The sequence below is a fragment of the Parambassis ranga genome, chromosome 18, assembly GCF_900634625.1.
Source record: "Parambassis ranga chromosome 18, fParRan2.1, whole genome shotgun sequence".
NCBI classification, from domain to species: domain Eukaryota; kingdom Metazoa; phylum Chordata; class Actinopteri; family Ambassidae; genus Parambassis; species Parambassis ranga.
In genome coordinates this window covers 6,137,961-6,165,512 of record NC_041038.1, presented here as the reverse complement: position 1 = coordinate 6,165,512, position 27,552 = coordinate 6,137,961, and the positions used below count along the sequence as shown (strand labels likewise).

Sequence of the window (27,552 nt, the reverse complement as noted above, 5' to 3'; positions counted from 1 at the left end):
ATTGTTAATATTATCTACATCCGTTTACCATTCAAAGTAATGTGAGTGATAAGGAGCTAGTGTTAAAAATATGGGTAAGGACCTGCCCTCTTTTAAACTCTGCATAAATCAGAATTAGAAGCAACCAGAACTCTGTGGTCTCAAGTAATTTATCAAAGAAGTTTGAGCAGAAAGTTTTTCTCCTATCTCTACTTGTTTTATCCCTTTCATTTTTGGTTTAGGCTTGTTCCCAGTGAAATCAGTTGATTTACGATAAAAAGGGTTTGTGCTTAAATTTTTTAAATAAAAAGGCTATAATCTGTTATTAGACAAACAGGAAATGTTTGATTTCTATCAAATAAATCTGTTTAAAGGAAATCCATGTTATTGCTGTTAAAGCTTCAGTATCCTTCAGCTGGGTGTATCGCCTCTTAAACAAATAGGCCTTGCTCAGCCTTTTCAGAGTGTGTAAGGACTTGTCAGAATAGATGTACCCTGCTGTGACTGCTGCTCTTTTCACCCCACAGCCTGCGAGGGTTGAACAGAGCTCTACTGTGCCTCGGCGGACATTGAAATTCCCCTGACGTTTGTACAGTGAATTCCATTTCCTTGCCTTTTGATTCATACTCCCTTTTCCTCCTCCTTTTCCCTGTGAAGTACCTTTTTGTCCCCTGTTTGAACTTGGGTAAAGAATCACTCTGTAAATGGAGGTTGGGGTCAGACGAAATAGGCGAACTGAATGACTTCAGAAAGGGGAGCACTATGAAGAATAGTGGCAGGCAATCACAATGAGCAACACTAAATAAAGTCTGTAAATGATGGTCTCTCCTGTTAAGGCTGTTAGTAGAAGTGGGCTGTTTATGGGATTTCAAATGTTGGATTTTTGCAAGAATTAGTGGTGATAAGTCTTGAAAGTTCAACCTCAACTTCTCAGAAAACATTACTCATCAATTTCTTATTTTACTCCCTGCACACAAAACTGCTCTAAGAGGCAAATGCATCTATTTGGAAGCTTGGATGCTTTGTTATTTAGTCTGCGCGGAGTCTCGATAGCCAATCGAAGGTGTCCATGTTGACTAGTGGGGTCAGCTCAGAGCAGCTTGTTCTCATCGCAAAGAGGTTCATCTATAACTGTATGCGGTGTGTGGATTAGGGGATGAAAGAATGCCACTGACTGTGAAATTGCCTGATTTTTATCGGGGATGTTGGGGAGCAGCTGTGCACAATCCTCTCCCCTAATCTTGGGTCTGGAGAGGGGACTGGGCAAGGAGGGGAGTTATGTGTATGTGTGTGTGTTTTTATCTCCCGGTGTGTGTTTGTGTGCACGCCAAGGTGTAATAATAGAGAGGTTCTGAGCAGTTGTGTTTATGCATGTTCCTTCAGTAGACTAGTTGTCCCCTGATAAGTTATCCCAGTGTTTTTGCAGCAGTATGGAGGCAGCAGTTCCGCAGGGATGCAGGGAGGATTCAGCAAATGACTGAGGCGACAGCTTGGCTTTTCATGTTTCAATTGATAAACGCCATCACCAGTTAAGAGCTGTGTCATAACAATATTATTGATGCGTTGACTGTGTAATCCTGTCTCTCCACTATCTGCAGTAACCAAGCCTGATGCTCAAATAGAAAGGGAGAGGAAGTACAATTGAGAAGTTTGTCAAGACTGTTATGGGATTCATATGGGGGAGTATTTTTTATTAAGTTTATATACATATATAACTTAAAGTTAAGTGTGTTCTGTGTGTACTATGGACATAGTCATTTATTATGACAAATCCACAGTTCCCCTTCAGCTCTACAGAGCAATTTATCTTACTCTTTTATCTCTGTTTGGATTTTGTATCTTGCAACATAAATGTTTTAGTCAACCTCATGTCCATCTCCTTCAGAGGCAGCAAAACATTTTTGTGAGGTAGAAAAAACGTATCATCTTGCTAGTAAACAAAATAAACAATACATTTACAAGCTTGAAGAACCTGTGTTCATCAAAACATAAAAAAGAGAACGTAGAATGTAAATACTCGACTCACCATCTCCATGAAGTGATAATGTAACATGTTTATATTGGTATTTGTAGTTAATTTAATTTTTATGACACATTGGGATCAGCAGATTTATTTACAGAATTGGCAGATAAAGCTATACCACAGTGGTCCTCCATTCTGCTGGGGAGATGTGTGAAGCAGACCTTTAATTTTCTACACAGGCATGTGTACCATCCTTTTTATCTTAGTTAGGTTTTAAAACTTTTAATCTCTTTATTAATTTTGCAACTTTAAATGATGTTAAAAATATGATGGTTCAATTCATAAATTAGGATAGGCCTTTACAATAAATGTATACAAGGTTACAATAGGTTACAGGTTACAATACAGTAAACAGTAATAGAAATGTCTGGTTAACCGAAATATATCACCATAATGGTCCGCATCATTTACATTTCAGAAACATCATGATGATTGTTTTTTTAAAGTGGATGCACAGTGTAGGGTTTTGAAATGCAGTCAGTCTTTGATCCTTAGTTTTTGATGTATTCTGCCTACATATAGAAGCCTGTTTGGTGTGGGCGACACATGCCACTGAAGTTCTCATTCTCCTTGTCTATGTGTGACGAGGGAATCATTCCTTGGTGGTGTAGGGCTCGGATATTTGCATACACAGTGATTGGAGGCCTATCTCAGTGGCCATGCCTGACGCACAAACTAAAATATACTCAGCAGGTGACAGGCAAACATATGCCTCAAATGCCATGGGGTCCTGAAGCCGGATCATCTCCAAAGGCTAACTGGCAGGTCTAAGTAGGGACGGCATTAATACATATTATTCACAAAGAGCATGATTGAACAGAAAAATGTGCCCGGCGTGTACCCAGCTGCTTTGTTGGCACACGGCTCAGCCTCTGCCTGGGTTTCAAGACTGAGCTTGGATTTGGCCATGCATTCACTGAATTCCCCATGCAGCTCTTATTCATTCATTCAGGCTCAGGCACGGCTGTACCAACAAACTGGTGTCTATGTGTGTGAGAAAGATGACGTGCATTAGTGCCAATTCCTGAATAGTTTTGTACATCACAGCAAATTCAGATTTTTGACAAGTTTATACAGTAAACGTTTTGTTGTTTGATATTCAGAGAATGCAAAACAAAAGACCTCTTTAATTATATGTGTCTGTACTGTAGTGAGTGAACTAACCCAGGAAAATAAATGAAATTTACTCTTTATTTGCAGCATCATGACCTACAGTTTGGCAGTTTTATTTACAGATACATTTTGACATTTCTTGGCTGATGCAAACAGTGTGTGAACACATGCTTCCTGTTTGCAACCAGGCACAGCGAGAGGCGCTCCATTGATGTTCTCACCTTCTGCATGAGTGTTTTTACTTTCCCCTAACATTCACAAACATGTATGGATACATTTTTTCCATAGCTTGCTTCCCAGCCAGCAGGAGGCCAGCAGGTGCTTCTGTGCTCACCAGATGTCCCATTTGCCTCTTACTGAGTCAGATTAAGAATATTTAAAGATATGGCGCCCTCTAGAGGAAACTTTGTTTAAAGTTTCCCTGAAAATTAATCAGCCATGCTATTAGAAACATAACTTATTGTACTCAATATTTTATTAAATTAATAAAAATACAGCAGTAGTAGGCACACAGTTTTCAAAAAGATTCAATTATACTTAAAAAGTACATTTGCAGTTCTTTATTTAAACTAGAATTTACTAATAAATATTAACTTAGCTGTGCTGAACAAGCAACAGAAGATCAAACATTTCTGTAATCTTTTTCTTATTAGTGTGAAAAACTAAGATTATAATACAAGTAAAATTTAGATATGGTACTGGATAATTAGTTGAGTAATAAAATCTCCGTCAGATGATGAAAGCTGAAAATATGGAAAATGTAATTGAAGGGATGTACTTGACATAATAATTAAATCAGGCGTATTTTAATAGAAGTAAATATTTAACTTACCTTCATCTTTTGTCAGCTTTCCGAAAGAAATGTGACTGCAAAATAATTAGGATATATATGATTGGTTTGTTGTAATGTGACTTCATTATTTTAATGCATTTATGCTAACTGCTGAGAGGGCCGTCTTTACCTGATGTCCTTTAAGAGGCTTGCTGTAAAAATCAGACTCCGTTGCCTGGCTCCCTTTCCGACTTTCATCCGCCGCAACACCTGTGGGGAGAAATTATCCGGTATGCACAGCTAAACAGAGAATTGTTCAGTAAAAGAAAAATAAAGGACTCTCATTTATGCTAGTGAAACTCAGAGGATCAAAATGCAGCACTGGGGGATTTGATTTAAAAAAAAAACACATCCCAGAGGATTTATTCCTCTCCACTACAACTGGGAGTGGAGTGACTACAAAGGCATGCAAACACAGGTTTCCTCTGCACACTGTGAGATAAGTTTTTAAAGACTCACTTGGCGTCTGATGAACGATGTTGATTTTATCTGTAGGGAGAGAAGACTGTCTAAGCCATTTACAGTACACAGGTAAATATAGCCATTTATTAGACGTTTGCTTTAACTGCACTGCAGTTTAACAGTATTTGTTGTTGTTGTGAAGTTTAAGGAAAGCCCACATATCCAGGAAGGAAGCATATTTACCATAGACACTGTCATCATCCTCTCTGTTGTTGATGATTCTGGCTCTCAGATGGCTCAACTTCTCCTGCAGAGATAAAGATCACTTTAATATTATACGGTATATAGAGAGCATATTTACACCTTTTGAAACTTCCATGATTAATCTGTTAGGTTTGCAGAGGCTGGAAAAATGAATAGACCAAGGTTTTGCAGCTAGGTCATAAATCTTCGTGGAGGTGCAGAATAATCTCTAAATGTGCAACAACAGAGAAGAATATAAGGTTTCGCAAATATCTCTGTTTCTATAATTACCTTTTGGATTCAGATTTACTGACTTAAGCACACAGTCTGCTTATTTGCTCTGTTTGTTTTGTCTCCTATCAGATGTTGCACCTCATTCCCTTCTTATCCAGCAGGTGTCATCAGTTCAAGGTGCTGATCTAGATTTTATATTTATGGAGTTTTTTCAATTGAAAAACAAAATGTTTTCAGCAGCTATCTGGTGATGTAATGACAAACTCCTCACACCAATGTTAATGTGTAGTCAGGGAGCCATCACTCAATTCTTTCTGCTCTCTGTGGGGACCCCAAAACCTAAACAGTCTTTTTCTTTTTCTGATCAATCATTCATCACTCATTCATCCCCTGCTGCATGGCACAAGCACTAGAGGGTTATAGCTGTAGTCTGGTCTGGTCCGGCATACTTATTCATTCAAGTCATTCATGTGTCACAGAGTGTGGTACCTGCTGCTTGGCTTCCGTGCCCTTCTGAACCTGCTGCCAGTCATTGAAGTGTTTGACGGCTTCGTCCACAGTGAGTAAACCTGCCTTCACCCTCTGCTGGAGCTCAATGAGCTGCTGAAGCCCCTGTATCTGGTTTGGTACAAAGGTGTCAAAGGTGGGAGGGATGCTGTCTTCTCGCCCGCGTGCTGGAACAAACAACAACTCAATAAAACCATCTGCTGCTGGGAATTTTCACCATTTTTACTGCCAGGCATATTAAATAACAAGGTCGAATATATAATATTACCAATGTGTACATTTTTCAGTAGAAAAGACATATTCATAGTCATTGTTGGCTCTTTCTGTGAGTTCACCCAGCACATCTGTAACGTCAGTGAGTCATGTGACTTGTAAGTAGTTTTCTGGGATGATCTATGGACCTGTCTTTCAGTGTCACCAACAGAACAACAAGTCAGATGAATGCCTCAGTATCTCTATATGTGCTCGATTTAGCAGCTCTTTCTTTTCTTTGTTTTATCTTTTTCTAATCTTCTTGCCACCTGGCTGTTTTAAATGTGCTCCAGTTTCATTGTTTTCTTTTCTAACATTTGTGCAACCATTGCTTCGCTGCTATAATGACTCATTTCCCTGCGGTGATTACTACAATTTATTTAAGAGTGTCAGTATCAGTAACTGATACTATGCTGCAGATAATTTCAAAGGGAAGTCACAGGAGAGTCATTAACAAGAGTGTGAAAGAAATAATATTTGTAGATCTTAAATGATAATACCAATCCTTTTCCAAAAGGGATCAGAGCAACCATTCAAAAACAGCACGAGCAGAAATAAACAGTAGCTGTAGCTCCTGGGCCTGAGTGTATTTTAAAGTTTGTCTGTTTCCCTGATAGTTAATGTCCTCTCTATATATATATCAGGCTGGGTTACAGAGCATGTTACTGAAACCTCTGTTTTCTCCATCAACACACGTACACACAGGGCAGCTTCTTACTTTCCACTCTGAAAACAGTTGCTGCTTCTCTCCCTGTCTTTTCCTTTCTGATATTGTCTGAATAAAAGCATGTTATATCATATCAAATGCTGAATCTCTCCTTGTACATGGCTGTGTTTCTCTGCTGGTTGTGATGTTAAAGCGGTGAGAGTTCAGTCTCGTAGCATTTTATTTTGAAATTCTACCTGAAACTCTCTGGTGTTCTGGTGCCTGACTTCCCATTTGCTCGCATGTGGTTGGTGTGAATTGACATGTCTTGGGTGTGACACAGCTCAAAAATAGAACCAGTGTGTATCTGTCACGGAGCTGCGCTTCTGGGGCTCTTCTGAAACTCGCAGCTACGCAGCAGGTATAAATACTGTCATTGACTAAAGTGAAGGCCTTTCACAGCGGCTGTTGCTTCTGGTAAATCCGGCTTTACACTTACCTTGTTTAGAAGGAAGGGAGTACAGGTCAGCATCACTCTGTGACGTCTTCTTCTGGAATACTGTGAACACCAGGCAGCTTTGGGTCAATTCAATAGCATAATAATATGACATACAGTATTTTTCCAAAAGCAGTTGATTCCATTTTTTTAGGCATGCAATTAAGCTATCATACCACAAGATGGAGACATGAACTAAGAATACAAAGAGCAGCTTGTGGCCCATGCATTGTAAATAACCAGTGGGAAAAAAGGCTGCTTTTCAAAAATTATAAACATAATGAAATCGAAATATATATTTAAAACAATTAAATTATTGTTTTATTTTCTCAGAATGAGCTACAAACTGAGTTCTGGATTGAATTAGACACAGATTGATGCTTCTAGTTTGGTAGTAAGCTCTCAGAATGAAAGGCTACACTGTTCAGCTGTCAGAGGCAGTGGAGCTGTGGCTTTGTGACCAACACTAGATTAAAATTCAACATCCACACCCTGGAAGATAATCCCACCCCTGACAACTTCCACCGTGACAGCATCTCTCTTTTCCACTTCATGTTCAAACATAGCCTCCGCCTTTTCTGCCCTGCTCATAATACAAGCTTTGCGGCTTCATTCAGAACACAACCTTAAGAGTGTAGTCTTCATGTCTGTTACATGTCCAATAATTCCTCTCCGTTACTGTAGGATTGAATTTCATTCACATTTCAGTATCCCAGTCTCGTTCAGCTCGAGACGTTGCAGCTAACAAAAGGAGACTCTTCATTATTTCCACTTGTGCAGTGGTCTCCAATAACTGGCTCCTCGCCTAATCCTCCACCAAGCCTCATCTCTCCTCTCGCATCTTTCACTGTGGCTGTGGGAGTGAGCAGCAAAATGTGATCCTTGTGTGGTTTGAAGCTCCACTGTCTCAATAGATGGAAACCTCAAAATCCCTCTCCTTTCTCTCTAGCGCTCTGGGGACAAGGACGATGGAAAACATATGTAATGACTTATTCTGGCTGACTTGGCCTTGGTCTGGCCAAGATTGGTTGCAGATGGCAGCCCGGTAGTTCCTCTCTATTACTGAGGGGATGGTTGGGATACAGAGAATTCAGTGGTGCACTCAGTTTCTTGTTTTGCTTTGTAAGTCCCACTGGGAAAGAGGGTTGGCTCACTACATACAAGCAAGCTCAGTAAAAAGCTGCATTATGGAGAGAGGGTGTGGGTAATTACACTCATTTGTGAGTGTTTTTAATGCAAGAGACAGTGGAGAGAGATGGGTGTAATATTGTCCGTGGGAATATCAATTAATTGAGGATGTACGCGTGCATGTTTGCAAGATGAAAAAGTGAAGTCACAGCTGTTTTAATGATTTATAAGGCTTAATAATACCAGTCACTTTTGGATGTTTCATCTTCATGAAATATTCACACAGCTGAAATTGAACAGTTAGGGACTCTCGACACAGGCAAATGGGTCTTTCTCTAGCCACGCTTTTGTTTGTTTTGCAACAGGGAGCGTCTATATTCTTGTGGTTTGCGGATTCAAAACAAACTCCATTTGCTCTGTTTGAGCAGCACTCCGCTGACAATGGCAGCGCACATTCCAGGCACTTCCTCCCTCCCACGTGAACTCCCCTTCACATACTGAGCATAACTCTCTTTTACACTATTGTATCTATAAGTCTAGAGAGAGGTGAGTGTAAAAGACGCACATTACCTTGAGCGATGTAAGGGGTCCTGCTCTCCGTTGCCTGGGTGCTTTCAGGCCGCGGTGTGGGCGCTGGTGGGCGATTGGCGACAACCACTGCTTTTGTTGAGTTCAGGATGGTGTCATATTCATCATTCACTCCCAGCGGCGCATACAGATCCTCATCCTCCCCCTCCTTATTCTCTGCTTGTTGCTGTTTCTGCACGTCTGTGATGGAGAGATTCCCTAATGCACAAAGTGTTTACTGCACTATTGCTCCAGTGTCATAATGAAGTTCTGCATGCTGGGTTTTGCTACTGTCATTTCACAGCAGTGCTACAAGATGTACCCATCAGCAAGAAGAGACTGTTTAGCGATCGGAAATGAACATTAACCCAGCATAATGATATGTTGGGAGTAACACCCACCCACCCACACACACAATTCCATTTGTGGCTTTTGCTTTGTCTTCTTTCTTCTCGTCCCATCATCCCGTCCCTCACTCACCTGCATTGCACATCATTTCATACACACTGCCATCGCCATTGTCTTCGCCTGAGTTGAACATATTCTGTAACAATAAAGCAGATGAGATGCATTTTATGCCTCCATCGTAATCACAAAGCTGACAGCTAAATATATTTGAGGCTTGCTGTGTGAAGAGAATGTTTTTTTCCTCAAAATCAAAGCATTTGTCTAATCTTCATACTGTCTTTTCTTGCCACAACCTCACTGCAGATGTTCACACGTGTGGCTATCCATTAACTCTCTCTCCGGGCTCTGTCATACTACATGACATCTGCCTTAATGCTGTGCTTTAATATTCAGTGTTTTAAGATTACTAATCAAGTTTTCTCACCACATCTGTTTGGACTTGTGGAAAAGCTATTTCAGACAGAGAAAGAGGTGTGCTGTAACCCTGCTTGCCTCTGAGCTAATAGAAAGCATTTTTTTTCTCCTTCTGACAACAAAGCTGCTGCAGAGTCGGCCTATTTGCTAATAGCATGCTGAGGGACAGACAGGGGTATGATCAGGGTAATTATGGAATCAGACAATCTTCCCCTTTCAGTCCAAACATATCATTTAGCGAGCAATTCAAGACCCTTGGCTTGATATCAGACTGCATCCATAATTAGATTGAGATAATAATTCACTGAGATATTTCAACTTCTGAAAGACATTTCAAGCTATGAGGAGTTTTATCTTTAAATGACTTACAGCTATACTCTTTATTAATATTTCATTTGGCTGTGTGATGTAATACCTTAACCACTTGTATTTTGTATCAAATAAAATACACAAAAATACTAACATTATTCATACCTAAGGATTATATTTGTCATTTTATGAGGATGTATTCTGAATTTAATAAAAAAAAACTCCCAGGCAATGATACAAATCTGCAGAATATATGACATACAGCTCATAGCCTCCATATAACCCTCTTTGCTCTGTGTGCTGTTTCCAAGCAACACAGCCAATCATGACTCAATTACAATATTATACTGTTCCTAGCGCTGCAAATTATGTATTGGCTGCCATGAATGCATTACTTAACAGTAGAGGTTCATAACAGACCCAACCCAGGTAGAAGGGATGGGTTAATTGCCACTGCATGAACATTGAATTTGAATAGTAAGATGGTGTGTGCTCTGCATGGCTTGGTATTTTCAGAGGTAATTTCTGGACAGAGGAGAGGTATTTATTTACTAACCGCAAATGCTAAATCATTTTACAGATGTTTAAAACGGCAGGAGCTCCAGGCATTCCAGACAAATTCACTTTCACTGCTGCAATACTTCAGGCAAAGCAGCAGGCGTGATTTGGTTAGAGAGGGAACAAATCTTGAGTAGATCTTGATAAGGAGTGTAAATCTGTTTTCAGCAGCTGAAATGGTCAATTATCAAAGTGATTGGTCTCTTTTTTTTCTCTCTAACATAGTGTGCTTGAACAGTTCCAAGACCACAGCCTACCAGAACCACATGAGCACTGTGTACTCATTCCAACCTATTTTTTGGTGCAGGAAAATAAGATATAGTCTGCTCAGCCAGAAAATAAATATTTCACACTTCTGCAAAACTCATTTTACTCAAGAGCATGTCTTGTTGATAGTTTTCTTAACATGGGATCAAGTATCTATTATTGAAGGCTACCACAAAAAGAGTAAACCCTACTGTAGCAGCCCTGCAAAGCTGTACTTCCAACACTGTAGAGCTCTTGACCAAATTCTAAATGCTGCTCACAGTAGCAATGCTAACATTGTGCGTCACACATAAACACAGGGCAAGGGAAGTTTCTCAGGTTTCCATTATGTGCTATACAAATCTGGGAAACTGAGACGAGACACATCAGCATGCTAAAACTAGATAAGTGACATTTCGGTGGTGGTAGTACAAGGATAATGCCATGTGATTTCTTGGCGAGACTCTCATTTTCATGGAGGTCTGTCCAGAAGTTGTTAAAATCTTCCAGTCTTGACCAAAGTGGTGGAATTTGATTGTCATTTCTGAAGCAGTGTAACATGTAGGTGATTAGCTAGATCTTCTACAGACCCTGCTATAGGCCACTATACTTTCTCTGTCCAGACTGGTGATGGCAGTACCATTCAAATCATAAACAAATGTCTGGGGCTTGCCAGTAATTATAGTGCAGTTACTGACCAACCAAACATAATATGCAAAGGAAAGCCAGGAGAATACAGTGTAGAATTACAGCTCATTTGGCTTTCCTAAATTTGGATAGGAGAACACAGTACTGTACACAAGCAAGCACATAAATAGCTCTTTGTAGTCTTTAGCGGGCCTTATTGTTGCAAGCTAATTTGTTTTTATTGAGCTGTGCTCTTCATCAGAGCGTGCACAGTGATATCTTGTGATACAAGGTCAGGGTCCATCTGAATCCCACATTAGATTCAGACACATGTGACCCTGCAAAATAAAATAAAAATATACAGTATAAGGAACATGTACCTTTTTCTAAGTTATTAAGCAAGCACAATATTACAATCTGAGGGCATAAACATCGCAGATAACAACATTTTCTATATTAGTATTCTAGTTATGCTTTCCCTGAATAATTCAGTTTTCCCCTCTGGAGCAGTTCACAGCTAATTAACAAAGAATGTGTGGTGCCAGGGCAGACTAGTGGATCTGACGCAGGCCCTGTGAGCGATTCAGACTGTGTATGAAGCAGGGGACCGATCCATCTAGGATTTATTGACAGAGTGCTGCTACACTGACGCCCAAATCACTGATGCATCATGGGTTGATTAATTGGAGGTGGGGGAAGCAGTGCAGACCAGTTAATGAAACTGCACAGAAAAAAACAGGAACAATGTCTCACCCCAAGATTACGACTCTTAACACAGCACAGAAGTACAGTGTAGTTTTTAGCTGTCAAAATGTATTTTAATTGTCTGCAAAGGAATGTCAGGTGCTGCAAGTATGCATGTTCAAACTGTCAGTTATGTTACACCTATTCGCCTGACGAAGTCTCTGTGGAGGAACCTCTGTTGGACTCCGCTGCTCTCGTCAGCTCGACTGACTCACTGCAGGCATACAGCAAGCCCTCACTACAGCAAACCGATCAAACCTGGCTCAGTCTGCAGCCCCTCTCAATTAGCAGTGTTGCTAGGGAGATAAATACATTTGCAACAGCTGTTGGAGTGTCTGGATTCCCCTTGAGGGGTAATTCTCTATAGGTTGACCCAAGTCATCATACAAGGTTGAATTATGTTGGAACTACAAAGGAAGCAAAAGACAAAAGCTTAGATGTTCATATGAAGGAATGAGCTTTAAGTTACCATCAGTTACAAAGTGTAACGTGTTAGGGATTTACTGGCTTGTACAAGTTTTAAAGAATGATCTAAATTTATATGCATTTGACTTAGTTACAGATAATTACTACTGTTTATTTATTCAGGGTTTGCCCATCTCTGGCTTCAATTTCAGTTAATTTTTACTAAATCTACAAAGGGTTTTAAGTGCTTGAACTAGTTTACAAAACAGCAACTAAAAGTGAAATTAAATTGACAAACGCAGACAACAGTAGGTGACAATTTTCTGTTACCCTGCCTTGTATACTGTATGTCAGGTGAACTTCCAAATACAGGCAAAGACAAATTGGCATGAATAGACAAAACAAGAGCAGGGTTACTGAATGTTCCTTTTTTTTCATAAAAATAGACCATGCTTGTTTTTTTGTGGGATATTCATTAATGCAAAAAATTAGTATTTGCATAAAACTCTCAAATCGATGGAGTGTTTTCTATCGGTAATCTTGGCTCTCCCAGAAGGCAGCATGTGTTTTATTTTAATGATAATGTCGTCACCGTCTAATGAAATTAGCATCGGAAAGTACATCACGATACTAGTGTCCTCCAGGTTTATCAAATAAAAGGATGTGCATGCATGCAAGGCAGCTATTAAATCTGGATTGCCTCTCATTAGCGAGTGAGTGGCAAATGCGCTGCTCTGGTGTTAGTGTATCCGCACAGTGAAATGGGGGGTTGAGCAGGACAAGCATCTTCATATTAACATGAGAAAACGACAGCCATTATGCGAGAAAATCTTGATGTTAGCTGCTGCATTAGCTGTCTGAATGTATGCAGACGACCTGTGCTTGTTAACCATGTTGCATGCATGAACAAACAGGCTTTTCTTCTCTGTGGGTGTTCTTTTTGGTAACACACAGGCCAAAGATATTTTCGACGAGAAGAGTGGAGGGTTACCATCCATCCTCTGAGCCACAAGCTGGATGAAAGGCTCCAGGAAGCAGTGGGGTCACCCATGACCTAAACTCTTCACTCCGTTCATTATTGATAAAGGACCACTCATTGTGCTAGTGCTGTGCAGATGTGAGTAAGAGCCTTCCTGAGTGCATCTCCTGGCTGTAAGACCTCAGGAGCAAAGCTGCATTCTATTGTTTATCTCAACTGTCAGCAGGTAACTGAAAACTATAGATTTTCGTATAGCTGAAATGACATCCACACAGCTCTATAACAACTAATAATGGGTCAATGGTTGGTTTTAATTAGCTCACAAATCACTGAACATGAGAAGCTGTCATTAGATATTGGCATTTTGAGAAATGTCTTCATCGTATGAAGATCAATAACGTGTTGTCCAACATGCTACAAGGATGAAAGAGGAGCAGGTAGTTACCAGTGTTTCTTTCAATAAGACATGAAGCTCTGCATGCCCATGACTCTTTGCAATCTCGGCAGGAGTCTCTCCATGGCGACTGGCCGTATGCAGTGCCTGTTCAGCGCCGGGACACTGCAGAAGCAGGCCGGAGACACTTTGGAGTCCATATTGAGCAGCGAAGTGGAGGAGCGAAGGTACGTCTGCATGGTGAATCTCTGCTGTAGACATTTGTCTTGATTAGGTGTGAAAATTTCAATTAAGCCTTAAAAATGAGCAGCTCTACATTTGTATGCATAATAAATCTTGACAAGAACTTGAAGGTGAGCCAGTGCAACATAGGCAATCAAACACATCAGACTTAAAGAAAGACAGCTTGGAGGCACTTATTGACCTGTTTGTCATGGCGATATTTCCCTCTGCCCTTTTTGGCAAGAATCAATCTCAGTAGCTGATAAAGCCATCAATCTGTCATATAATGAGCCAAGACATAATGGAAGGCTTTTTTTCTTTGGGTGTAATCTGCATCATGCTGGAGGAACATATTCCAAATGTAAGCTACAGGTTTAATACAGTGCATTGCGAACAGAACTGCACCACTTAATATGAGGGATAAATATTGTCAGCATGTTGAAGAAATGTCTCCTTCAACGACATTGGGGAAACACTAGTGCAGGGTTCTCCTCCTTAGACAGTGTTAAAGAAGTGGGCTTCAAATGTTACAAATAGAACCTGAAAATGACGCCTGTCCTAGAAGGCCCTAAACGGGAGACCATTGATAAGATCCACCTCTCTCCATGTGACTACTCAGTGACATTTTTCTGTGTAATATTCAAAGTAAGCAGGTCGACAGTACTGTACCTCGTTCAAGTGTTTTCTCACAGTGCAGGCCTGGAAATCCTCCTGTGGGCATCCTTTCCAGCAGCATGAAGGACAACTTCTGATCCAGCTGGTCCACAGAGGACACCTGAAGAGCCTGACATATCCCTAACATTTTAAACTTTGTTCACAAGTATTTTTTATTTTAGAAGTGTAAAATGTCACATTGCATTCAACTATACAGAGCTATGTGTTCTCCAATCCACACTTTTGGCATTGCTCAGGTTTGCCTCTTCAGCAAAAGAGACCTAATCAAATCAAAGTATGGCTGACAGAAGACTGAAACCAGCAGTCTCTTCATTCTCAGAAAAGGAGACAGTAAACAGTGGCCCACATAAACATCAGCAGAAATATGCTGATTCAATTCCTCCTCTGGTTTTTCACATCTTTCTAATGGCTAGATATGAATCGATCATGAGCAGTGTTTTCAGGCAGTGATTGACTCATCTGTATGATTGAGTTACATACTGATGAGTCACTAAGTAGCACATTTAAAGCACCTTACTTTTATCGAGAAGAGACACAATAGAACAGCTTTAAAAACATGCTTCCTATATTGGTAAATGAATAACTGACTAGGTTTTCAATGCATATGCTGGTTTGTGGCATGTTCACTGTTTATTCTGTGCAGCCTGACTTTTTTATGTTTTGCTGTTGTCTGTGTTTTGAAAACAGTGGATCTTCCAGTCAAATATATATATATATATATATATATATATATATATATATATATATATATATATATATATATATATATATATATATATGAACATTTTTTTACCTGACACATGAAATCTACAGGGTCTGCTACCCTCGACAGAAGGCAGGCGATTTCCTCCATGCTGCTGTAGTACTGCAACTGTGCATCATTCAGTGGTACTCCACCACTATAGACAACCAGTCTTACATTACCTGTTGGAAAATCTGTAGTAGAGAGCATACAGAAAGTGTACATACGTCAGGACAGAATAGTGTATACTTTATCATACACTCATCATTTTATTTTTGTTCACCTGGTGCGCTGACACACAGGATCCGCTCATTCCAGCGGACAGCTTTCACTCTCAGCTTGTGATTCTCACCAGTGAACTCCACTTCAGTATCGTAGCCAGCTGCCTCATTTTTTAAAAGAATGAATATTTCCATGGAGCTCTGCCAAGCAGACAGTACAGTGGATTGCAGTGTAGTCAATGCTGCTGTATGAATAAACAAAATGACCTACTACTGTCTAGATGAGTGTCTCACCCCACAGGGAACTCTTGAAGGAGTGACCACAATAGTGGATCTGACTCTGTCCCCTCCAGTTGAATGCACTTGCTCTGCCCTTTGCTCTGATGGTTTATGTGTCAAAGGGTTGACATTTGCTGCAGGAACGGATACACCTGTAAAATGACAGAATGTCATGCTGAATTATGCACCAGGGATTTGCAATTTTCAGATACTAATAGCCATATATTTTGGCGAAGCTGCATTGCAGTCAGTTAGCCCTTATAGGCTGAAATTTGTTTTATTATCTTTAGCATGTTAGCACATCAGTGTCAAAATGATGGCGTGCTTCACTCTTCACCCTGCTAGCATGGCTGTACAGAATTGCTATTTAAGACAAAGCAAAGTTAATTTACATTACATTAGGTACACTTAAAAAGTGTTACAAATTGTGAAAATATTGCATGACAATATTTTTGATATGTGTAGGTGTACACAACCTCACAGACTTGGCAAAAAATGTGAAAACTTCACACGATCCAGCCATGATATTTTTGTTGTGGGCAGTTTAGCACATGCTTTTGTTAGCGATTAGCTCAAAACATTGCAATGTTTTAGTACAATCATACAGGCTTGCTAGCGTGGCTGTGTGGCATTGTTATCTAAAACTAAAAAAATGTGTTATTTATGTTTTTTGTCATGAACACTTTGATGTTAATTGATCATTAGTATGGAGGTTTTGTGGCTGTTATGGAAACCAATGCACCAGTGTATTAAAACTCACAGCAGCTACATGTGTCTTCTATGTGCTGGCAAACAAACAGTGTCGTCCTGCATGACTAGTAAAGGTACTTTAGTTAAAATATAACTGTTCATGGGTTCCTGCTCAGAGCCACTTCACTGTATCAGTGCAATGAGGTGATGCAGAGTGCTCTTGAATTTGCATGTCTCACAGTGAGTAATCAGTGGTGGCCAAATTTGCATCAAATGTTCCTCCTGCTCACAAACCTGTTTAAATATAAGCCCCCCTCCTCCGCTGTATTATTTTATACAAATAATAGTGCAAATAGGGAAAACAGGGGAGAAGGCAGGGCAGATGAGGACGCGGTATAGATACACACAGTTTCACCAAAAGATGTGTCTGCAGCTGGTGCAAAAATAATATTGGATGTCAATCTTATAACACACACACACACACACGATTCTTGTGAAAAAAGTCAGTAAACAGGTTTTCAAGCTGCTAGCTGCTCAGGCGCTCTCACAAATAATGAGCATTTTTTTTTTCTCCTCACATTTATTGCAGCCATCTCAACATATTCCTGAAGAACAGGCAAACTAAATTGGCAAAAAAATATGCTGACAATTTACTGAAATATATATGTTATCTTTTTAAATTATTTGTGCTCAATAAGCTCCATCTATCACCTCGTAAATAAATGTTGCGGTGCTCATCATTGTAATAGAGATTCAGAAGATATGTTTTAATGCATGTTTGATATAACGCTGCTAAGATTAAACCAGCTAGAATGCAGATAAGGAATAAGACACATTTTAAAAGATACTGATTGAGCACAGGATATCAAATGTTACAGAGCTGTGGGGAAGCTGAGTGTGGATTTAACACATGACTAGTTTCCGAAATAAGGTCAGGCACCTGCCGGGGTCTTCAAGGGCATCCTAGGAGGTTCCCAGTAGAAGATACTATTAAATGCATTTTGCAAATTATTCTCTCTACAGAAGGTGGAGGATTTATTTTACACTTTTATCATCAAGAATAATCTCTCAATGAGCTCAGTATTATCAACTATGATCTGATTTTGGTGGGTTAACAATGAATATTTAACTGATACCATACCTTTTCTCACAATGTCAGTCACAGCAGACAGGTATTCAGGAGCATCTTGTTCACTGGAGATCTGCAGACAGTCATCACCATTCAGGGGCACCAGTTCCAGCAGAGGGGTCAGGCTGTCCACCCCGCACAGTAGCACCACCACACAGGCTGCAGGACTCAACACACGGGCCAGGAAGAAGCGTCGCATCTGGCAAAGACCCTCCAGCATGCCTTTGGAAAGGATCAGGAGCTTGCAGTTATAGTGGGCCAGCCTCAGGAAGTCATCTCTTCGGCTAGAAACTGTAGCGATGTCATAGCAGCAGATCCCAGCCTCTGAGACAGGACCAGTGAAAACGGACTGTAGGTAGGTGGCCCATTGCTTTGCCTCGGTCTCATAGATGATCAGCAGATCTTCAGGTACAGGAAAAATACATATTCTGGTCAAAATGTGCAAAAGTCCACAGCAAAGGTACTTTCGTGCAGTAGAAAAATGCTTCTGTTGTCACTCTTATGCAGTGAAAAACAAACATAAATGTAACCTGGGTAGTTTTTACAGAATACTGTGCCAGTATAAAATATATACTGTTGCTTTGGGCATTATGAAAAAACATCATTAGGCATTAGTCATTTTCATTACCCAAGTGAAAATGTATGGAATAACGATTTAATAATGTGAAGGAGCAGCTTACCTGTCTGGCTCATTTCGGCAGCGCTGCTTGTGTGCAGGTCTCACTCCACAGTATGGAAAACAGCAGAGCTATTGTCTGTAGAGGCTCTGTCTGATAAGAGGGTGTTTCCTGCTATGCCAAAGTGTACAAAAAAATAAGCTGACAACTTATCAGCGCTGGTGTCATGAAACAACTGTGGTTAACATGTTTTGTTCCAAAAATAAAGCGCAGGGCTACTTTTTATGGCAGCCATTTAAATGTTAGAAAATTCCTGAGTTCAAAAGTTTGCTTATTTTTCCTCATTACTAGTCACCATAAACATTAGTAGTTAAAATTCAATTCAATTCAATTTTATTTATATAGTGCTATTTACAATTAGAATTTTCTCAAGGCGTTTTACAGAAACCCAGAACCTAAACCTCCTCAAGAGCAACGGTGGCAAGAAAAACTCCTCTTTAACAGGAAGAAACCTTGAGCAGGACCCGGGAGGGAGAACCTTCCTGCTGATAGCCGGCTGGGTAGAAGAGGAGAAGAAGAGGTAGACAGGACAGAGAGGATGAAGGAGAGAGCGATTATAGGGATTATAGCAGATGTATATGTCATGAGTTAATAAATTAAAACAGAGATGAACAACAGAGGCTGCAGTGCAGGCAATAAGCATCGGAATAGTCAGGGGCCGGACTCCAGGTCAGCATGCAGGTCTGGAGGCAGAGAATACAGTATGTCATCACCTGATACTGTATAAGAGCCTAAACCTGCTCTTATATTGGTACTTACTGTTTTATAATACCTTTACATAAATGGTATGTATGAGTATGTAAGCAACAAAGAAAAACAGCTACCAACAAAGGTTACTGTCAAGCAGACAAACAACAGGTGACCTGAGAGCAAAGAACATGAGTCAGAGACTTGACCAGAGTTTAATTAAGTCTGGCTGCAAAGCAGAGCACGAGAACCTGAGGCGTGTTAAAACTAATGATCTGGTGTGACTGTCTCCAGTACTGGCTGAGATAAAAATGATGTTCTGACCTACCATGCAGTCCCTCATTGAGGGCAATGTAAAACTCAGGGCTTCATTAACGGCCTCCACCTGCCAAACAACTGCCTCATACCACACCAGTGTCTCACTAATGGCAGTTTTCCTGCCGTTCATTTCCTCTGAGCAACGGCGGCAAAAGTGAAATGCACAACTGTGGAGAAAATGAGCAGGTGAAAGTGAGGTCACCTGTATGCAAATGACCAGTGCTAGGTGACTCACCGGTGACAGATCATACCATTTCTGAGCATGCAGAGCCACATTTTCTGTATGAGTAGTCCCACAAATGCAGGATATGATAAGGTTTTTCTGAACATTCGTCAAACTATGATCACTACTTTAGTGATATGGAAACAGTTTTGATTGAAATGGAAGATTGACAGCATTATCATCGATGTAAATAAAATAGGGGTGAAACTGCAAATCTTATCCTGAGGGTGGTGCTAGCAGAAAGTGAAGCGAAGTGTGCAAAGGAAATCAAAATGGTTCATCTTCAAGGAACTATGAATGGAGCGAAAGGTCAGGGCACCACTAAGATATTTACTGTATCTATCCTCAGGGGTCTACGTATTATGTCTTATCACTTACAATCACACCTTATTTTATGACCTGCTGTGTTAATAAAACACACATAAACCGATAAAACATATAATTGAAGAGTGTTGTCATCAATTTGACGACAGTTACTGTAAATACAACATGTGCTAACACAGAAATGGGACTGCAGTAAGATAAATGATGTGATTCCAGGGACGCCAAAAGGTGTTATGTGTATTTTAGGTATTTACAATCTAAGAATTCTGATTAGGTCAACACCTATAATATAATTTTATGTGTTTAAATCTATAGTCTTTTCCAGAAGGCAATATATTTAATAGATTTAATAGAAAAGCCAGCACACCTCCATATATATTTGGTCAACTGTTTACTTGTTTCATTTTTTAAATTAATCATTCATATTTTTTTTTATCTTACATCTTGCTATAAATTTATTACAGGTTTATCTTCGGTTATTCATTACCAGTTATTAATACCCTCTGCTTACTTAGATAAAACTCAAGGATTGAGATGTATATATATATTTATATTTTATACCTTAATTCTATGTTATCTTTCACTTCTTGTCTTTAACAAAAAGAATATTCCCTCTTGGATAAATAAAGGAATTCTGAATCTGATTGATAAAAGTGTATGTGCAGGCAGAGGCAAATGTCGCTCTCCACCAATTGGAAGAGCCGGTGTCAGCTGGGGGGCGGGACTTGTGAGGCAGCAGGTTTGACTGCACACTGCGCTCAGACAACTTGACACAGAGTAACAGTAAATCAGACAGAGCAGCTCCTACAGCACCAGCAGTGAAATTGTAACCCTGTTGCAAGTATTTTTGGCCGCTGATAGGACCGAGTGAGATCACTGCGGTCTCTTTTCTCGGATAGACTCAAGAGTTGTTCGGCAAGAGCAACGCAGAGACCGTTTTTAGTCTCATTTCTGCTATATCTTAATTTTATATCACACTGGAAATGTCCGAAAACAAGCCGAATGATGAACCGAAGTTATCTACGACGGACAGGGTGGTGAAATGTAAGTGTAATGTGTTTTTTTTCCCCTGTCACACTGAAATGAGACGCTACCACAGCTCTGTGCCTGACAACCAGAAGAATTCTCGGCCGTAGCGGCGGCAGCAGCAAATAATAGTCGAAAATTGTTTTATGGCTATGGAGGAAGAAGGGTGTTAGCCGAGCTATGACAGCAGCAGTAAACTAGGAAGTGAGGGCAACTCCAGTTTGTAGACCAGAGCAAGAATTTAGCAAGAAATGTGTCACTGACTGCGTGCCTGTGATGCGTGAGAGCGCCACTGTTTTCAGCCAGCAGTGTAACTGATGCATTTTCATTCACATACAGTGCACAGCTTTACTGTATGCATGCAGATATTGCACAACCATTGCATTCAACCCCAAGGGCGATTTCCCCTCATTCTGCATGCATCACCAAACATACGTTGGTGAAACATACCAAGGCTCCTCTTTTTTTTTTCCTACCATTGCACAATACTACTACCTGGTGTCGTTTTATATTTTGTAATCTTGCATGTAGTGGGGGTGTTCATCGTGTGCTTTTAAGTGTTCATGCCACATGGGGTGGCTCTTCCTGCCTTCTGTGTTTACACGTCTGACATTCCATCTTTGCAGTCTACCATAAGAATGTAATAAAGATCATAATCAAGTCAACCAACCCATGAATAGGAGCAATGAATGTAGCCTGCCCTGTTTCATGTTAGTTGACATCTAGAGGCTGCACGCTGAAGTTGCACAATTATAAAATGCTTTTTTTTTTTTTTTTTCTGGTCAAGAAAATGAGCAATCATGTTTCCACAGATGATCGGTTACTCATGCTGGCTGCTTTTCATCCAGCACTAGTTTCAACCAATATCATCTTCAGCTCCAGCACAACAGAGTATGTGCAGCAAGGATCAGTTTGCACATGATGGAATTGTTGAGTGATTTTGAGTTTAGATCCTCTGTGATCATTAAACATTACAATTTTGTCGAGAAGGGAGGAAAAGTGTTCAAAAGAACTCGAGTGGAATCGGTGAGTTCCTTCTTCTGGTTAGATTCCATTGATTGCCATTTGACATGAATAAAAAGGTTTATCAAAATTATTTTTTATAGCAAGTAGCGTGCTATCCAGTTGTGTTAGGGCTACATTTTGCTCTGGAAATGGGGGTGAGTGTTCAAAGAGAGTCCCAGCATGTCTTGGGTGCTTTTGTAATGAATATTTCAACAGATCATACCCCTACAGTCTCCACCAACATGAAGGGTAATGAAAAATAGATATGACAAGTATGGGTTTTAAAGAGATTTAACAATATCACTGGGTGACTTGGCCGGCCATGTTATATGGATCTGGAGCTACTTTTCCCTGGTCACTTGGCTGTTTAATGCTGAGGAGATGCCACATCTCAAGGCTGTATTTTCAGTCCCATCTTTGCTCTGCTCGGTGAACATCCTAATCAGGTTAAAATGTATTGATTAGACATTAGACGTCCTGTCAGGGAATTTGAGAGCCCAGTTCACGTGGCTCAATTATAAACTTGATGTTGATGTGAAGAAAGTAATTCAACTCATTATTCATTCATCAAGTTTGGAGAACTCTGTGTTTTGGTAATGCATCAGTATTATGACAACACAGACGCTGGCTGTGTACAAAGCACCTCTCCAAAATAACTGCAGGCTATAGGTGTGAAGTAATTTGTTTTCAGCTGCCTGGTCTGCCATGCTACGAGATGTCAGTCTAACTTATCATAAGTTCTTTGTATCCACCTGTTTTCAAAATGCATTATCATAATGCTGCTGCTGCCTAGTAATTACTCATAGGAGTTTAATCATCTGGGGCAGGAGAAGGTGCATAAGTTTTTTTTTTTAGCAGTTGTTGAAGTAAATATACAAACAATTCCTAATGAATTTAGTGACCTACATGATAGTCAGGTGTTTGAAGTTGTGTTGTTGAATCCAATGCTCATAAGTTATCAGCTGGTTAGCGTTCATTTTTTAAAGGCTTACCTGATTATGGAGCATTTAAACAAGGATTATCTTGTGACTCATGTTAATCCTGATTATTTTGTCAGAATTTGCAGTCATAATTTTTGTGCCCAAGTTATTAGCCAGAGCTACAGTTGATCAGAAAGCATTTTTGTTATTGATTAATTATCAAATAAATCTTGTAGTCTTGAAAATAACATCACAAATGTATGTACTTTATTGTTTTGTCTGATTAACAGAAAGCTGAAGTGCGACAACATTAAAGAATTACAATGAACATTGTTGCCAATTATATTCATGATTATTCATCACACCTCATATTTGTATCTTAAATTAACATAATAAGGATTCACAGATAGTATAAACTTCTGAACATGTAATTAACAACTCTCTCAAGCTTGATATAATATTTTTTTTAGTCCTTGGCAAGATATGAAATAAAGTGTTTGTAATTTGGTTGCCATGGTGCAATCATGGCAGCCTCAGCACTCAAGCAAAAGGATCTCAGTAATGGTGTTTTTCCGTCACCAGTCGTGGAGCAGAGCCTGAGCCCCTGATGGTGCATTCGGTCCTTCTCTGCGAGTGGGGATGGATAACATCTGACATTTGACTTTTGAGAAGAGGCCCCCATGCTCAGACATGCGTGGGTTGGAGAGATGGTGGTGGTGACAGCGGCGCAATGCCAGCCACTGATCCCAGCTGGATAGCCAAGTCATTTATAGAACAGAACATTAAGTAATGCCACATACTTGATCCTCGCCTTGCGTTTGATCACCTGAATACAGATTAGCTTTATGTTCATGAGTGCATGTATTTCTTATCAGTTTCGTGGTGTATTACAGAGATGTGAAATTACCAGTTGTCAGGAATCTTCCTGGAGGTGTTGTCATCCTGAGTAATATTTACTCATTAGTATGCATAATACTTGTCATTAGCTTTGCTTGGCAATACAATTGCTATGTGAAAGTTGGGGGGTTTATAATTGCTGGGGCTGTTTATGGTTTTATTCTATTGCCAGGTTGTTGTGCCTGTAATTTGTAAAGTTAACATTTTAGTGAATATTAATATTTGTTTGGGTTACATTAGAATTACTAAACTTGTGCACATGTAATTGTCAGTAACCTCATCCCTCATTTGTTTTTGGCACACAGTTTCTTTTGCTAAACAGAGCCAGTAACGATGCATGTTTGCTGCTCTGTGGGACAAAGCAAACAACAAACTGTCTTTACTTAAAGGTGTGATATTCTTAAGAGGGTGCTGTGTACTCTAGCTGGTTTTAAACATGTATTGCAAATATTGAATACTGAACAGCATCATTCATTCATTTTGTTAGGTTGCTTTTTCCTGTTAATGAATAGAATTGATCTTTTTGAGTGTTGCCAGAGAATATGAGCCTTTCCTGGTAGATTCTTGACTTTATTTTTAGGAAAAGTGAATGGAAAAAAACTAAGTACTGGCATTTAGTCAGCTGATGAGTCAACCATTTTGATAATTGATTGTTTTTTTTTAGGAAAATGCCTAATGCATTTCTTAGTTCCAGTAATACTGATTGGATGGATTTTGTTGTCTTACATGTTAACCGAGTGCAGCTGCTTCCTGTTAAAGAAAAGAGCAATTAATCAGAACCTGTGATTGGCCAGACCGTTGACCTGGTAGGGCTCAATCTAATGAACCAGGCCAGGTGCTTAAATGGCAAACTGTCAATATCACATCCAGTCAAGTTAAATTGTTAGCAGAGAGACAACTCAACTCATCACATATTTTTAAACTGTGCAGTTTATCTATCAGGTTTTTAGGTTCAGATTTTAAGCTGCATTTCTATCACTTTTTATCATTATGTACCTTATTCTTTACTTACTTATAAACTTTCACAAGATTCACTTCACATTTAGATGAAAACCAGACATTAGTTTGCTCAATGGTCTGAGCTGCTAGCGCTGACTTGTACTGATTTTTCTAACCTTCTTGTAAACAGTGCTGATTTTTCTATAAGAAAATATTGGTTAAATCTGTCCTCACATTCCTGTTTGTTGACATATCTTCTTAGCAAGAAGTCTGGGTGCTGCTGGATGGAGAGGGTGGTCGCCTCCTTCTCCACTGCATCTTCTGACAGCAGCACTTGCACAACTCAACTTAGAAATGTCACCAGTAGCAGAAACCACGATTGACAAAAAGATAACTAAACAAGCTGTTAAAGCCTGACATGTATCTGCTTGTCTGTCCTGCTCTAAGACCCTTTTGGCAGTTTTTGATAACAATGTATTGCATCATGGTATAGTGAGGAAAGACCTGAGCTATCTCTGTTGTGATGTGATGCTTGGATACCCAGTCAGTGGTATTCTGAATCAGAGTAAGTGCACCTTTACTGCTCATTAGATTAAAGAGGAATTAGGCTCTGTTGTGGATTTAGGGCACAGCAAAGCGGTGGATTTGGACAGATTAAACTCCATATAGGGGGATAAAGGCGGCTCTGCTCAGAGGTTGTAATCTGACTCCATGCATTAGCTGCTGCTCTTGCTAATTCATGTGAACAAATGGATGTTGGGTTTTCAAAAAGAGGGAGAAAAAATGTTTACCTACCTTGGCATAGTTAGATTGTTGCTAAGCCTATGAGTACAGTGTGGGGATTTGCAAGCCTTTGAGCTCATACTGTTGATACATTTGTAAGTAGTAGTTTCGTAGCTTATATGGTGATGGAAGCACTTTTACTATGGCTTTGTACTATTGTGGCCCTTCACAGGGTACCATAAGGGCACCACATGCGCCAGATTTTCCTCTTTGGCAGAGACCAAACAAAAAATTCCACCCCTGATTGCCTATTCCCACAGTGGAATCCATGAGGCATAAATCATCATGTTGTGCTAATGTATTTGGTAAATCGGCCTCTATATAAACAGACCCTCAGCATTTCCCATTTCATGGATGGCAGACACCAAAACAGAGTGCAGTCGTGAGCTACAGAGGCTAACAAAAAGCCATTTGGAACAGAGTTCTGTGTTATTAGATCCCTCGCTGAAGTTGGTCACAGCACAATCACAAATAAATCAATACAGTGTCTACAACACATGTAACTACATGGTGGGCACCCAGTACAGAGAGTGTGGGGGGAGGAGAGGCTAACCTAGTGAACTAGGAGCAATTTGGTTGCTGTGTTATATTAGAGGCTAGCAGAGTAGTAAATCTGCATTCTCACTTCAACTCTCACTCAGAGGGCTGAGCACTCACAGGCCGCAGAGACACTGGATTTTGTTGGGGGGTGAGCCTGTGTCGACACGCTCATGTACACATGCACGCACATTAGCTACAACGCTTTTAGTTAATTGAGAAAGCAGATTTTGGAAGAATTCAGATATTAGAAAAGCATCTGTCATGGAATTGTTGCCAGTGCTGCAGAAATTGGAAGCAAATGCTTTGTCAAGGACTGTGAATCATTGGCTTAACAGAGACTCAGTTCAGTCAACAACTCAGTAGATGATGACTTAATTCAGGAGCAATTTGTGTGTGTGTGTGTTTATTTTTGTTAGTTTTTGCATTATTATATTTTGTCCGTTACGGCTGATTTGATTAATGTTTACAAAAAGCTGAATCGATTCTGTAGTTATGTAGTAAGATGAGTGAGGCTCTTGTAGTTCACAAAACAGTAAAATCTCAATAGTTTATTCCATATAACTGTGTCAAGCTGAAAGAATAGTTTTAAATATATCTGATGACCTGATACAATATCTTTCAAAATGAAAAGTAAACACTTCTATTTATGAAGTCAATCCAAACAGTGCTCACCTCACAGTCACCTCACTATCTCAACAGGTCTAATAATGACACAGTTGTAATACTGCTAGTTCAAATAATGTGGTATGTTTATTTTGTTTGTAGCGTCACAAAAAAAATGTAACAGAAAAGTAGTCGCCTGTTGGTTATACTACTATTTACCTTTCTTATTGTGTAAGTTATTAATAATTTTGTAGGATGGTATCTTATTTCAGAGTTTCACACTCATCACACCGCCAGCTTATAGAGGTGTTGTTTGTGTTTTAACCTTTTTCTTATGACTTATTGATGCAGGAAGATATGTCAATGTATCCTGCTCCACATGAGAAGCAGGTGTGGTGCACTTCATCCTTAGGGGAGAAGGGCTGCTGTGCTGTCCCCGTCTAGCTTATCTCGTACATTAAAACTTAAAAAAAAAACTTCACAAGTACAGAACAAATTGCACCTCATGCACACACAGTAGCAACACCAGCCATTAGGATAGTGGTAGAAGAGGTCCCTTATTTTAGTTATGTGAGCATATCATTTGTTCTTCATTTGCATATTGATTTTTTTTTTTGTTCATAGCAGATGTTTTAGGATAAGAAAATGTGAGGATCTCATTTGGAGAGCTTGTTCATAAAATGTGTAGTGACAGAATTCTCATTTAAATAACACTGTTGCATCTCTTTCTATAATAGTTTGATTATGTCCTATATATGATTGATAAATTATTTTCCTTTCAGCATATTTCTGTTGAATCTGCACAATTTATTATTAGTGTAAAACAAAGAATGACCATACACTGATGTCTCATTAGCAAAAAACAATCTGTCAACATCTGTTGTTGTTATTTTAAAGTGTCTTTAGTATTTCTTTAAGGACAAAGGTATATGCACACATAGCCACATTAAACCCTATGCTAGTAGAGAAACTGCTGAATATTATTTTTTGCCTCAAGATAAAAGATCTCCATAACAAAAACATTGCATTTTCCTCAGTTTCTCTGCCATGCTGTTCAAAGAGGTGAAAGCATACCTGCATGCTAAATGATAGGCTTGACTTTGTGGACTTGGACAAGCCCCTGCATGTTGCTGCTTTGTGACAGAT

The 27,552-nt window shown here is 39.7% G+C and overlaps 2 protein-coding genes across 3 annotated transcripts in view; one reads left to right on the top strand and one right to left on the bottom strand.

Moving 5' to 3' along the window:
- Positions 1–3,715: 3,715 nt before the first annotated feature.
- On the bottom strand, positions 3,716–18,177 carry LOC114451036 (B-cell scaffold protein with ankyrin repeats-like). The gene is made up of 16 exons (XM_028429558.1): positions 18,145–18,177; positions 17,477–17,866; positions 15,661–15,797; positions 15,429–15,567; positions 15,197–15,339; positions 14,398–14,512; positions 13,558–13,757; positions 8,903–8,966; positions 8,426–8,623; positions 6,731–6,790; positions 5,316–5,500; positions 4,593–4,656; positions 4,407–4,436; positions 4,078–4,157; positions 3,948–3,982; positions 3,716–3,858 (listed from the first exon to the last, which is right to left on the bottom strand). The coding sequence occupies exons 1-15, from the start codon at positions 18,155–18,157 to the stop codon at positions 3,950–3,952; spliced, it is 1,851 nt and encodes a 616-aa protein (XP_028285359.1). The 5' UTR covers positions 18,158–18,177; the 3' UTR covers positions 3,716–3,858; positions 3,948–3,949.
- A 2,282-nt stretch (positions 18,178–20,459) lies between these two features.
- Positions 20,460–27,552, top strand: part of LOC114450629 (serine/threonine-protein phosphatase 2B catalytic subunit alpha isoform) — a 54,891-nt gene continuing 47,798 nt past the window's right edge. For both annotated transcript variants that reach the window (XM_028428840.1, XM_028428839.1), the window contains exon 1: positions 20,460–20,737. In XM_028428840.1, coding sequence (XP_028284641.1) covers positions 20,677–20,737 — 61 coding nt within the window. In that variant the 5' untranslated portion in view covers positions 20,460–20,676. The remainder of the gene's footprint in view (positions 20,738–27,552) is intronic.